This window comes from Pinus tabuliformis, chromosome 9 (assembly GCF_031772625.1).
Source record: "Pinus tabuliformis cultivar Carrire ecotype Pingquan chromosome 9, CPIR1, whole genome shotgun sequence".
Classification (NCBI taxonomy): Eukaryota; Viridiplantae; Streptophyta; class Pinopsida; order Pinales; family Pinaceae; genus Pinus; species Pinus tabuliformis.
This window is the reverse complement of record NC_142307.1, coordinates 1,571,867,118-1,571,881,973: the sequence shown is the minus strand read 5'-3', so window position 1 is coordinate 1,571,881,973 and position 14,856 is coordinate 1,571,867,118. Positions and strand designations below refer to the sequence as shown.

Sequence of the window (14,856 nt, the reverse complement as noted above, 5' to 3'; positions counted from 1 at the left end):
ATAGCAAGTGGTTGCCTCAAATCCATGCATAGACCCTGCAGATGAAGCATTATCCGACTCTCTCTTGCTCTGAAAACAAGTAGTAGTTACCTGCTCTGGCTGTAAGCATTCTTTCAGCTCTGGCCCCAATTTTAAGCGATTGTCCTTTTGCATGTATGGATCTGCAAAAGCTCTGCACAATCTGTTATTGATGCCTTCGATCCACTTCCTGGACGCTGGCCGTGCACGGAAATAGGCTAGATCATTTGGATCCAAGCCAGATCTACTAAATTTGGGCTCCTGCGTTGAGGGAGGGAGCGGATCTACATCATGCAGTCCCTCCCTGCCGTTTCTCCTTACGATCTGGGTTTTGTGGAACCTGACCTCTAAAACCCTTACGACATGCAAACAACTTTGTTCTGAAACGGGTTTTGTGACCTCGATCCATCTCAGGAAGGAACCCTCCTCGTGTACCCACGCCAGAAGATGGGCTTCCGTTGAGACCCTCACCTTGTGGTCTCGATGGAAACATGTGGGTCGTTCCCAGTCCAGGATCCTATGAATTCTTTTGACGTGGTGCTCCACTGATGCGTAGCCGCATAGATCTGGGATTTGAGGCGTTTGGCGGTGGGAGAGAAGCCATTCCGCTGTGTGATCTTGCGTCAGAGAAACCCTTATCGCAGCGAACACCGTCACCCCAGAGTGTGACTCACCTTCGGCCCTTGAGGCGTCCTTAGGAGCCGATACAGCAGCATCCAGCGATCTGCGCGAGCAAACCCTAGCAAGAGCCATTCTTCCTCTCTTAGTCGATTCGAAAAAACCAAAACCAAAGTCAATGAAGTTTCATGTTCATAAAACCAATTTTATTTTAATATTAATATTAATAACAATTTTAATTATAATTTAATTTTAATTTTGGTATTAATATTTATTCAATTTTAATTAATATAATTAATTTAATAAATTTATTTTATTTTATTAATATTTTTTTTAAGGAAAAAATCATATGGAGAGTATTTGGTGGGTGCCTTTCAAACCAATTAGTTTCAAACCAACTAGTGTAGTTCATTTTTACAACTAATCAATAATTATAATTAATTTAATTAATAATAATTTTACTTTAATAATAATTAATGTTAATATTTGAATTTTAATAGTAATAATTAATTTAATTAATAATAATTTTACTTTAATAATAATTAATGTTAATATTTGAATTTTAATAGTAATTTTAATGTTAATATTTGAATTTTAATAGTAATTTTAATGTTAGTAATTTTAATTTTAATATTTTAATCCCGGTGTGTGATATCTTAAAATTAATGAATAAATAATATTTTTGTTTTTAAATAAATTGTAAGGTTGGGATAACATTGCTATCATTGTCAGTCTTCGGGGAGATGTATAATTGGAAGCAAACGGACAACGCGGCACGACAACTGTAATAGTGAGCTCTCATTCGCCCAATGACGTTGTGCTTGGAAAAGGCTTTTCTTCATCACCAAGAAAGGTATTTGTTAACTCTATATATATATATATCCATTCCCATACTGCGAGTGTCAACCAAATTTTATGGTCTTTGCTCGTCTTTATAATGGCAGATTCAAGTCCTTTCGACGAGATTCAGTGGGACGTCTTGCTCCAAGATCTGCCACAGTCGCCGAAGATTTGTTTCGATGACTTGGGGCTGCCCATTTCGCCTCATTATTTTAACGAACATCTGCAAAATGAGAAATGTGAAGCAGAAAATATTTCCTCAAAGCCGCCAATTGAATCTCTGGTTTCTGAACTCTCTGCTCTCAGCCAAATGTTGTTCAGCGATGACGGTCTAGAGAATTATACATTTGACGCTAACGGAATCGAGCCCAACGAATTCCTTGACATAGATTCTTTCCTCGCGGGCTTCTGCAGTTCCCAGCAACAGCCCGACCAGGACGATGACGGAGCTCTGAAAATTCAACTGTCTTGTGACGGAGAAGCGCCTGCAAATGGCGGGGAATTAACGGAAGAAGGCGGTGAAAGGCTCGGCACCTGCGGACTGAAGCGGAAACGGTAAGCGCCCTTTTCCGGTCTCTGCATTTTGCTAAACGCATGGATTTTGAGGAATAAAGAAAAGGTGTCTGAATGGGTCTTGAGGAGACATTCAGGTATTCCTCCATGGAAGCAGATAACACGGAGGTCGTCTCATGGGGTTCTTGTCATGGCGGCCGCAAAATAGATGAGCCCGCAGTGCTTATAGTGGGTACGTTCAAACTTTATTGATTTCGACTTCCAACTTTCGAATTTTGAATTGTTTTCGTGTTGAATGAGTGATGTTAATACTGTGCGGAGTGGTTAAATACAGATTCCCTGCAGAAGGAATTCCTGTTTTGCGTCGTGATGATGATAATGACGTTTCTGATGGCCTGCAAGCTTCCTCGCGCGCCTCTGAAGAAAAAAATGGGATGCCAAGAGCAGCTTTACATGAGTAGGAAGAATAGAAAAACCGTATTTATAAGTTTCTACGTCGAAGACGGTGAGGGCGAGAGACTGCGGAAATGGATGTGGTGCAGAAGAGAATGAAATTATGTCTAAAGGGATGTTAAGGAACCTTTCATAATGTTGCTGTGTGTATTTCAGTTTTTTTTTTGAACTCTCGGTCTTTTTTAATCTATTGATAACATAGTTTACAATGGTTTGAAAATGATCATGGTTGTTTTAATATTTGGATGGAATGATTACTTATTTAACAAGTGCCACAGCAGTGGCGGAAGTCCCTGCCGAAAAGGGATTCAGCCACGCCTGAAAAAATCATGTCTAATTGGGAAAGCTTTAGAACAGTTTGGACTCTGCTGAGACGTGAAAAGATCAATTTAGTATTATTTTTGTTCACCTTATTTTCAAGCCGTTATTCAATTATTTCTGCTACATAACTGAGCCACTGAAAATACTTTTTAAGAAATATAAATGACTTCGGTATTGTTTGTCATTTTACCTTTCCGTCCATTGCTTTTGGTTGCATATTCAAGATTGAATTTCATTTTAATTTTATTTTGTTACTGTTGTAATGCAAAATACAATTAAAAATTAAATTTTATAATTAAAATGAAATAGTTGTTTTTTATATTTTTATGTTAAATTGCATATTCTGATTCCCAACAAGGACTGAATAAATTATTGTTGGACTGAATAAATTAGTTAGAGTATTATTTTATAGAGAGATAAAAAGCATCTGTTGTTGTTGGCTACAGCAGAGACATGAGAATTGTTGTATCCATGAGCTGAGTAAACTGCGGTAGGAATTAAAAAACTGGACATTTGTCATTCAAATACTGAAATGTGTGAATCCACTTCTGAAGCTGGATCAAGAAAACAGACAACAATTTACTTGTACTATATGTTCCAAATTTTCAAAAGCCTAGTATATAAGGTAATTAATCAATTATTATATTATATCAATATGTCCTTGCAGTATATGTTCCAAATTTTCAAAAGCCTAGTATATAAGGTAATTAATGCATTAATATATTATATCAATATGTTAATTTATTTAATTAAATATGAATAACAACCAGTGTTTGATTGAATATGTGCCCCCACATATTGCCTATTTGTTTATAATGTGATAAGCCTATTTGTTTATAATGTGATAAGCAGGGTATGCATGTCAAATTTTAGAAATTTCCTAGTGTTGTTTAGCCATGGAGAATTAACTCAGTTAATTTCTTCATCCACACAAAATTAATAGGTATATTGGGAAAAATTGTGGTGTGATTGCAAGTTTGTATGTGCACTAAGAAACTACAAGTAGATGCTTTCAATTTTATGGAACTCTGTTATATATCTGAGTATCTTGTTCAGATTCTTCCTATTTCTCCTCATTACTAGCCGACTGATTTTACATCTTGTAAGAAAACCACATCTGGTCGGAAACGCTGCAATACAGCTTGCATGAATGTCTTGTGACCAGAAGCAGCAGCGCTACACGAGCAGAGGAGAGGATAATATGAAGCCCGAAAAAAATAAAAAATTAAAGAGCGATATTTCCCAATACACAAAACAAAGCCTATAAATCCGTTGCTAAAGCAGCAGCACTACACGGAGCAGAGGAGAGGACAATATGAAACCAGAATGCAAGAAGGGAAAAAAATAAAAAATTAAAGAGTGATATTTCCCAATACACAAAACAAAGCCTATAAATCCTTTGCTAAATCATGGTTTTCTGTTCCAAAGCATGAGGTGGGTGCTCCTTATTCTTATTTCACAACCAATTAATTGCAATTGAACAAAACCAGTAAATGCAAATAGCTTATTGATTATTGTTGGCATAAACAGCAGAAAGATGAAAATTTTGCATATTGTTGAATTTCAAAACAAGATTCTTAATGACCAGCGTTCTACTCTTGTATTTTATCCAAATATAGTTAAATTTCAATATACCTTATCCAAATATAGTTAAATTTCAATATACCTTATGCACGGACACCTGAAAAAACACACTTAGATACCTAGAATAGCATATGTGAATCAAATTAGTGCGGAAGGTTTTTATGTATCAAATTAATGGAGAGATCAGTGTATCTCTACCATCACTAAAGAAAGACCCCTTTCAAGCTTCAAGTCATTTGACATGGATACCAGAAATAATTTTCTATGCTAAATTTATAAAATATGCATTGTAGCCAAGTATGATATCACTAACAACATGTGCACTAAAATCCAGGATAATGAATATATATGATACAATTGAAGTTCATTAAAATCTAGGATAATGAATATATACTATACAATTGATGTTCTTCACAACGTGTTGCAAGCACATTTATACAACACCAGGGATATTTTATATGCAATACGCACATTTGATGAATAACATCTCATAAATGCTATGATGTATATGTGTACTTATAATAAATGATAACAATGATATGAATTGTTATTAAATTATATCAATTTTATAATAAAGAATTCTATGATTAAGACATAATCAAATCGATTGTAATTCCAATTTATTGATGTAGATTAAAAAGAAGAATAGTCAAGCATATGAAAGTTTTTGGTGGAAGACAACAACTGATAAGTGAGAGAACTCTATTGCACTAGATCGTTAGTATCCATTAGCAGTGGGATTGTATGAGGTACACAGTTTAAGATGGAATGAGTCATATTGAATTTTAACATCAAATCTCAACCAATACTAGATACTGTAGTAATGCATAACTCTGAATATTTTCATCCCAAAAACAAAGGAATTTGGAATTTGGAATTGTTTTCATAATATGAAGGCAACCTGGTTTAAAGATGGGAGGATAATAATTTATTTGTTGTCACAGAAGCAAGTCCTAAACCAGGGTAGCTCCAATAAAACTAGCAATGTGCTCCAAAATTTTTCACAACGTTGAGGCCATAGGCTGCATAGGTGGATGTCTGAAAGTTAATTTTCATAACTTTATGTATAAAAAATGGCACATTAAATGTTTCAGATTAATGTTATCTTGAAAGTTAGCATTAGTTCATGTATATAAATGTTTTAAACTCAATTCCCTGCTAGTTATCCTAGGTTTTAATAAAAACAGTAAAAATCATGCATTCTTGCCTGCAATAAGAGGTCCAAACAAAATATTTAAATAAAATTTTGTTTGATAAGATATTTTTATCAAAACCTTGGTTAAAACATTGAATACATCAGTCGTTCAACCTAAATTAATGCTGGCCATGTCGAATCGATCGCTATAGTCCCTGCTATACCTGAAAGCAGGGACTAATAATGTTTGATTGGAAATATTACTTATTTAATTTTTGGGAATGTAGTAAATGATTTGTGAAAAATTGTTTGAATTTAATGGTAATGATTAGTTAATTTTGTTAATATAATTATAAATTAGGAAAGATTGATCTATGAACAAAATGATGATACATTTTTGTTATTAATTTTGAAAATATTTAACTATTTGAATTTTTGTATTTACAATGGTTTATCTTTCAAGATATGTTGGAGATAATTTTTGCTAAGTTATTTAATATTCTGTATTTTCCATATATATATAGATAAATAAATAATTGGATGTGGTAAAAAAGCATCATGCTTTAACACATGTTCAATTCAAACTACTATGCATTATTTGTTTACAATCTTTTTAAGCATCTTATGTCCAAGATCGATATTGAATTTGGAGCCATCATCCAACTTCACTCCATGTTGTAGAAGATCTACCTTATATCCAAATGAAAAACAAGAAACAAATTGCTTACAACTTCAAATTAAAGAAACTTAGTATTTTCTCAAAAGAAACATTCACTATATCAATAATATCCCTTAATACATGCTAACATTTTCATATTTATCTATGTTTTCCACAGATTGTGTTCTCGTCATTGGCATTTTCCACAATTAAATGTCGACGAGAAATATCGATTATAAAGAACATAAAATAACTTACATTCATAAATAATCCATCGTAATTAATTTAGTCTCTATGGATTCAACCCTTCATATCCTAGTAACTTTTAGGAGCCACAACCAATACATAGTTTCTTCATATACATAGTAGCCTTTTATACATGTATTCCTCTTTTTAGTGAGATATATATTGTCAGGACTCCAAGTTGGCAGCAAGGCCAATAGGTGCCCATGATGGGCCATGCTCACTTGGAGTGGCAAAAAACCGACTCGGAGATGTGACAAATGTGCCCACATGGAGAGGCACCAATGTTAGCACAAGAGGCAGTGTGCACGAGCTGATGGGTGCACGCCTTGGGCGCACCTACACAGAGGCAAGGTGTCAAGCATCACGATGGGCAGAGAGTAGCAGACACAACACGGGAAAGTGCCCACCCAATGACATTGCGATATAGTGGAGGGCGTTGTAGAGAGAGTGCCAACCATAACGAAGAGTGCGTGGAGGTAGCATGCATCATAACATAAAGGCATAGTGAACTTGTGTCTATGGGCATGCCCGCACCAAGGGACACTTGGGTGATGCAACGTCATAGCAAGAAAGGAACATGACAGGTAGAGGCAAGTGAGTGAGGGATTGGGGCAGCATGCGACGTGACGTGCAACTCAAGGAAGCAACTGATAGGGTAGTAATGTGAGTGACAAAGCAAGACGAGTGCCTAGGCAGGGGTGCGCCCTCCCAGCAAGGGGCATCGACTCGCCCATCGAAGGTCGGCCTGGGGGCACGCCTAATCATGAAGGGTTGTCCAATCAAACTTAAAGAGTTGGCTCAAACATTGAAGGGGTGTCAAACACATTAATTATCAAGGCAAGGAGGCATATAAATAAAAATGGAGGCATTTGACCAAGAGGCACCAAGAAATTTTGACCAAGTGAAGAGACATCGCAAAATAGGTTGCACTAAGGGGCTAGTCTGTTGTAACACTCTCCTCCCACACTTACCCAAGTTCATCAGTCCACGGGGGTAAATAAGTAACAAGGAGTTACTGTGATATGACTAACCTCTTAGGTACAACTAAGGAAGTGGAATCATCTAACAAAAAATTTCATGAGCTCCCTCGACTGCTACAGGACTCCCAAGAGCTAGCCAACCACTCCAGGTGCCCAACCCCTGAGCTAACTTTCTTTTTCACTAACCTAGGCTCTCATCCATTCCCATGACAAGTGTTACATCTCTCCTAGTAAAACTTCTATTTAACCGAACATAAGGTCCAAGAATAAATATTGTTACATAGTATAATAGAAAATAAACAAAAATATTCAAACTATCATAAGTTATGATTTACGAGAACCTTATGCGATATTTCATTTGTGTTGTGGAGACTTTTATTAGTTTAATTTGATTTTTGAACCTTCGAACCATATCATTAGGTTGAATTTTAGCATTATTAACTTACTTCTTACCCTAACTCACCTAGCCTTCAGCGTTGGTTACAGTTCTAAGTTTGGAACTTTTAGGAGACTCCACAGTTGGCAACGACTGCCTCGGGATGCGTTGAGCATCAACGACTAAACAAATGGATCACACGTTGGATGGCTAAGATTCATTGAAGCTGGCCCTTGGCAACTACCCCCCCCCCCCCCCCCCCCCCCCATGCTCTACTTCGGACTCATTTGACTCATCACAATAGAGGGTTTCCAGGCTGCTTATGGGCATAGGGTTTCAAATTTTTATAGCGTAATTTCTATGTTATATAACGTTTTCTAAGGTATAGATGTACAAATATGAGTTATGGAGAATACCAAGTTAAAGTTCCTTTATTGAGTGTCTTATTTCTCGGTCTAGAAGTGTCTTCTTCCTCTTTGACGTAGTGTGTTCATTCTTATAAATATGCAATAAACTAGTTTTGTATAAATAATGAAGGTTCGGTGCAAAGAGGACCTCTAGTTCCAGGTAATTCTCTTATTGTTTTTCGATAACTTGATTTTCTTGGAATCTACATGTCCAATGTTTCGTGGAACTCGGCTTTCTCGAAGTAATTCCTATAACTTGTTTGCAAAAATTGGTTATCTATGCATCTGCAAGTTATCTATTATGTTTCACATTCTCCTAATGCCCCTCGTTCTGTGCAGGTTTGGGGTTTCTTAATTTTCTTCCTTTTCCTAGTGAAATCAAAAAGAATGATGAAGCTCTCTGTCATTTTCCAGGTATGCCGAGATTTTTCCTGGATAGAAGGGTTCTTATGTTGTTTGAAGGAAAGAATTGAAGCGACTGTCCCCACTTACCTCTTTCTATTTTTAGTCTAGACTATGAGGCCATATGGCCATTGTGTTTCTTGGCACTAATATTTGAACTTCTTGTTTATTTAGTTTAAGTCTTCAGTTTCATAACCCCATAGGGCTTTGGGAACTGTTAAACTAGACCATTGGTTGCGTAACTTATCACATTGCTTTTTAGTTATAATGTGGACTGTATATAACACTAAAGTCTTTGGTTTATAAACGCACATTTTCTGCTACGAATATCTACAGAGACAATATTGTTTGGATGGTATAATACTCTATTGTACATTGCATTATTGTTATTTCATATAAGAGAAATGTCTCTGGTTAATTTTTTGCTTTAATGCCATATTTTCTCCAAAATTCTTTAGATTTAATTAAAGAAACATATTATGATACTCAGAGACTGTACATGTCTAAGTTTGGTGCTTTCACTCTAGCTGAAGGTTGTTGCTTTTTGTTTCCTCTTTTAATTTGTCATCAGACAATATGAGGCAGTGTGACTATATGTCGGCCAAGCTGTTATTTTAGCTAGGCAGAGAGACTAACCCCTGTCGGCTACTTGTTTCCTTTGGAACTTATATATTTATATGTATTGATTCGGCTCTTGTATATGATTTCTAGTTTTGGTATATATTTCAGTCTCATAATTGTTTTCTAATAGATCATATTCTTTATCTATGTGGTTGAAGCTTATACTCTTATTCAAATCGTACTTTCTTGGTTAAATTTGCATGTGATGTCATTGTTATTAATAAGTTCCTCCTTTGTTAAATTTATATATAAAATGTTGAGAACAGTTAGCATGTATATGCATTTGGTTTCTAATTGTTCCATACGAGTAATGGGCTCCTCCGAGGCAATGGGATTGTCTCCAGGTTGTCAAAACAGCTTGAACATGAGACTAACCCCTCATACCAGTGGAGTGATAGGTAAAACCATACTACCTACTGGTTAAAACATAACATTTCAGCCTTAGTTAAACATCATGTATTCATAAAACTTATTATCTAACAGTTCAAATTTACTCCGTAATTTTGAAAAGCAACCTCTAAGTAATGCAAGGATTACACTATTTCTTTCAATATATATTTATTTATGCTCAACATAACCAAAACATAGATCATTATTGCAGGAAATCACATAGTACTTATCAGTTGACTTAATTAGCTTTTCCATAAATCTATTGCACCTTTCTAGAAGCAATGTCATTTTACCACCCTACCTCAAGATCAATTCCAACTAAGTATTCCCCTGTGCTATTATCACATGTAGGATAGTTGTAACATAATCCAACTAATTTTCCTGTGACTATCTGGTCCTAACCAGACTTAGTCTAGATAGATTTCACTTGCATAAATTCATCTGACCCTTCAGCACGGATTTCATCACAGGTCTTGTTACAACCTTTTTTTTTACTCCTTGGTTACCTCAGGTACCTATTACCCTTTTGGTTCCTTTATTTTGAGAATTAATTCTTGAGGAGAAACTATGGAAAGGTAACCACCTGACCATAATCATCTACCCAACTAACATGTGAGACACAATTGGCATTCTTTCCAAGATGTCACAACTTATGCACGACTTAATGACAAAATTTATTTATCAAACAAAATTTAAATATTTCAGTTTATCATCTGACCTTCCCTAAGCCTATGCAATAGTATCATGTCTTTTATTATGGTAATTAATATTTACAAATTACCAATAGGTGTCACATCTCTCCCCCCTTAGATTAAACATCATCTCGATGTTTGTATAATGTTAGAACAAACCTGGATATGCTTCCTTCATAAGTTTTTCATCTTCCTCGGTAGCCTCTTTTGGGCTAAAGTGTTTTCATTGCACTTTAACCTGGATGATAACTAGCTTCTGAGCATTACTTATCTTCGATTGAGTATACGTAGGGGCTCGACCAGGAATTCACCATCTGGCTTGATCTACATACATATTCATTGAGAAATCTTTCAGTTTCACTTCTATCTTTAAACAATAAAAAAATGTATAAACATAATATACTTATTGTTACATAAGTTACATGTATATCCTGCTAACTAATTATATGGCTAGTATCATATATGTGTTTTTTAAACACAGAAACATGAAAGACATTATGTATGTGTATATAGCTAGGTAAGGCTAGTTGATAAGCTACCTGCCCAATTCGAGGAAAAATTTGAAAAGGACCACAGAACCGGGCCGCTTGGCACAACCTCCCCATTTCAAAGTACTTTTCTTGCATCTCACTCATACATATACATGGTCCTTGATATGAAATTCTCGAAAAATTTGTTTCTTATTATCATAATTTTTTTGCCTATCTTGAGCAACCTTCAAATTCAATCCACCTTCCTCACTTCATTTTCCATTTCTTTTAACATATCGGGACCTATCATTAATGTATATTCGGGGCCTCCCAAATTCAAGTGTGTTCTACACCTCTGACCATATAAAACTTTGAATGGGCTCATCCACAAGGATGCGTGATAGCTATTATTGTAAGCAAATTCCACCAAATGTATATAGTCTTCCCACTTAGATGGTTGTTGCATCACATACATTCTCATCATATCTTCAATTATTTGATTTACTCTCTTAGTTTTCCCATCTGTCTGAGGATGGCATGTCATGCTAAAATATATCTGGGTACCTAAACCTTCAAGAAATGCTTTCTAAAATTCATATGTAAACTTTACGTCACTATCTGAAACTATTTCCTTTGGTATTCCATGCATTCTAAAGATATATTTCATCAATATGTTAGCAATTAGAACAATTTTAAAGGTAGATTATATTGGAACAAAATGGGCAGATGTACTCAATTTATCTACTACTACCATTATCGAGTCATTTTACTTCTTGGTCTTAGGTAATCCTGTAATAAAATCAATTGAAATGATATCCCACTTCCATTCTGGAATAGGCAGTGGGTGGAGAAATCCAGCTGGATGTTGGTGTTATGCTTTTACCTGTTGACATTACAAGCAGTGGACTAAATAATCTTCCACTTATTTTATCATTCATGTCCAGAAGTACTCTTTTCTTAATGTAGTGATTAGTTTCTGGTAGTCGGGGTAAGCTACATAAGAACTTCTATGGTATTCATCTAGAATTAATTTCTTAATACTTTTCTGGTTGGGAACAAACATTCTGCCTCGATAAATCAACACCTTTTCCTTACTTACCTCATATCCTAATTGTTTTTCATTGCTATTTAGACTTTGGGCCTTCTTCCATAAAAAACTGTATTCATGATCCCTTTGAGCAGCTTCTTTAATGTGTTCATTAAAAGCAATTTGAATTCACTAAATGAAATCTCATAGACACATTTTAACTTTCAACTTAATGCATCAGCTACCCAGTTTTCTTTCCCTTTTAAATGCTTAATTTTAAAACAAAACTCACTCAGAAATGCAACCCAACATGCATGTTGATCACTCAATGTAGGTTGTTTAAAATAGTTAGTTAAACTATGATGATCTATCATCTAGTAAAAATTTATTTCCTAATAAATAATGTTGCCACATTTGTAATTCATGTATTACTATAGTTAGTTCCAAGTAATAGGTTGATTATTTTTATTCATGTTCCTTCAGCTTCCGAGATTCATAAGCTATAACTCTGCCTTCTTGCATTAGTACCCCTCCTATGCTTTCCTTACAAGCATTTGTGCAGATAATAAAATATTTGTATGGATAAAAAATACTTAGAATAGGAGCATAAGTAAGTAAGTGTTTCAATCGGTCAAAATTATCTTGACACTCGGTTGTCCATTTGAATATTCTTGATTTTTTCTGCAAGGAGGTAATGGGATATGCTACTTTGGAAAATCCTTCAACAAACCTCCTGTAGTATCCAACTAGTCCCATAAACAATCTTATATCAGCCACATTTTTCAGAATTGGATATTTCATTATGGTTTTTATTTTCTCCAGGTCCATATCAGTTCCATCCTTAGTTATGACATGCCCTAAGTACTGAATTTGTTCTTTAAAGAAATCACACTTACTATATTTTGCATAAAAATGATGTTCGCTTAAGGTTTGAAAAAAAATCTGCAAATGTTCTTTGTGCTCTTCCATGATTCAGCGATATACCAGTATGTCATCAATAAAAATTAATACGAACTTATCTAAATATTGATGAAAAACACTGTTCATAAGACACATAAAAGTTTCTAGGGTGTTAGTCAATCCAAAGGGAAAGACAAAAAAATCATAATTCCCATAATGAGTCCTAAAGGTTGTTTTGTATACATATTCTTCTTTTATTCTTATTTGATGGTAACCTGAACGAAGGTAAATATTAGAGAATATTGTAGCCCCTTTTACCTTGTTAAGCAACTCATGAATATGGGGCAAGGGATACTTATTCTTAACTGTCAATTTATTTAACTGTCGGTAATCAATACAAAAACACAAGTTTCCATCCTTCTTCTTTACGAAAAGTATAGGAGCTCCCCATGGTGACACACTTGGGCGAATGTACTTTTTATCTAATAGTTCTTGTAATTGCACTTTAATTCCATTAATTCTGGCACACTCATATGGTAAGGTGCTCAGGATACTGGAGCAGCCATAGGAACTAATTCAATGGTAAAATCTATATCTCTCTTTGGGGGCAATCCAAGAATATCTTCAAGAAAAACATCAGGACAATTTTGTACAATAGGTAGATTTTCCAAGGTGGCAGTTTTCTCTTTTGAATTTGAATATCCTACTTGCACCACATAAATCTAACACCCTTTCTGAATGCATTTTTCCAACTTGGAGGTGATTATTGTTCTTAATTTTAGGGGTATTTTCACTCCTTGAATCTCTTGTCTCATTCCTTTTTCATTTAAATAATTGATAGTTTTATCTTTACAATTGAAGAGTGACCGATGTCTTTCTAGCCAATCCATTCCTATTATGACATCATAAGATCCTAAAGGTAGAAAATTCAAATATGCAACAATTGGTTGTCCTGCCAGCTCCATGGGGCAGTTATTGACCTTAGTTGTCATGCTTCTCTTAGCCCCCATGGTCAGTTGCACGAGCCATGGATTTTTAAATCTAACTATTTTCAAACAACATTTTTCTACTACTTTGGGGCTTATATAACTCAAACTAGGTCCTAGATCAATTAAAATAGATACATTTTGTTAAAAAGTCTTACCTTCAAATTCTACCATACTGGGTTGGTATTTAGCTTGATGGTCTTCAAGAGCAGCATTAATTTTGTGTAAACTCCTTACCACTTCTCCTACAGTTGATGCTTCTTGAATCTATGCAACCTGTTCTGTCTCCTTATGATAAGGACAATTCTTAACATAATGCGATCCCCCACATCCCCAACATTGTATTGGAGGTCTTATTACTGGTTCCATTCTAGTTTTATTTGATTTCTCAGTGGCTTTTAATTCATTTGACAATTTGAACCTTTGCTGGGTCTTATTAGCATTTTGGTTCTACAGATTTTTGTAAGATCCTTTAGCAATTGTTGACATATTTCGTTTAACACCTTGTGAAAACTTATATCCCTTCTTCTCAATCCACCTTTTTCCTCCATCTCCCTTTCGTTTGATTTGTTGATAACATAGACACACCTTCCTTATAACTTCGTCCATAGTTTTCAAATTACCAAACTCTAAGCCCTCTTTCATGAATGCAGGAAGACTGCTAATAAATCGCTAAACCTTTGCCTTTTCCTCACGTATATAAGGAAAATATCGTAGCAAAGATTTAAATTTTTTTATGAATTCTTGCATGGTCAGTTGTCCTAGCTGAAGGTCATGAAATTCCTTCACTTTTTCATCATAAAATATTTTACTTAGATAATTGTCCTTAAAATGTTTTTGAAATTTTTCCCAAGTCACATTCTACTCATTAATTCCACGTATTGTTTTCACTTCCTCCCACCATAAGGTGGATTTCCCTTGGAGCTGATAGATTACTAACTGAGCCTTTAGATTATGATCATATTCATACAACTGGAAGCATTTTTCATATTAATAAGCTAGGCTTCAACAACCTCCTCCTGTTCACCATCAAATGTTGGAGGCTTTGGTTTTTTAAATTCTCCCCGCAACTCAACCTTTCATCTTTTGTGCTTTTTATGATCTGAAACATTGTTTGGTTCTTCTTGCTGATTTTCTTGGTCACAAAAACAAAGCCTATAAATCCTTTGCTAAATCATGGTTTTCTGTTCCAAAGCATGAGGTGGGTGAAACGTAAGGT

General features: G+C 35.1%; 1 protein-coding gene across 1 annotated transcript; it reads left to right on the top strand.

Annotated features, from left to right (window-relative positions):
• Window positions 1-1,537: 1,537 nt before the first annotated feature.
• LOC149154661 (uncharacterized) lies at window positions 1,538-2,850 on the top strand. Its single transcript, XM_089439534.1, has 3 exons — window positions 1,538-2,031; window positions 2,127-2,221; window positions 2,324-2,850. The coding sequence occupies exons 1-3, from the start codon at window positions 1,574-1,576 to the stop codon at window positions 2,539-2,541; spliced, it is 771 nt and encodes a 256-aa protein (XP_089295660.1). The 5' UTR covers window positions 1,538-1,573; the 3' UTR covers window positions 2,542-2,850.
• Window positions 2,851-14,856: the final 12,006 nt, after the last annotated feature.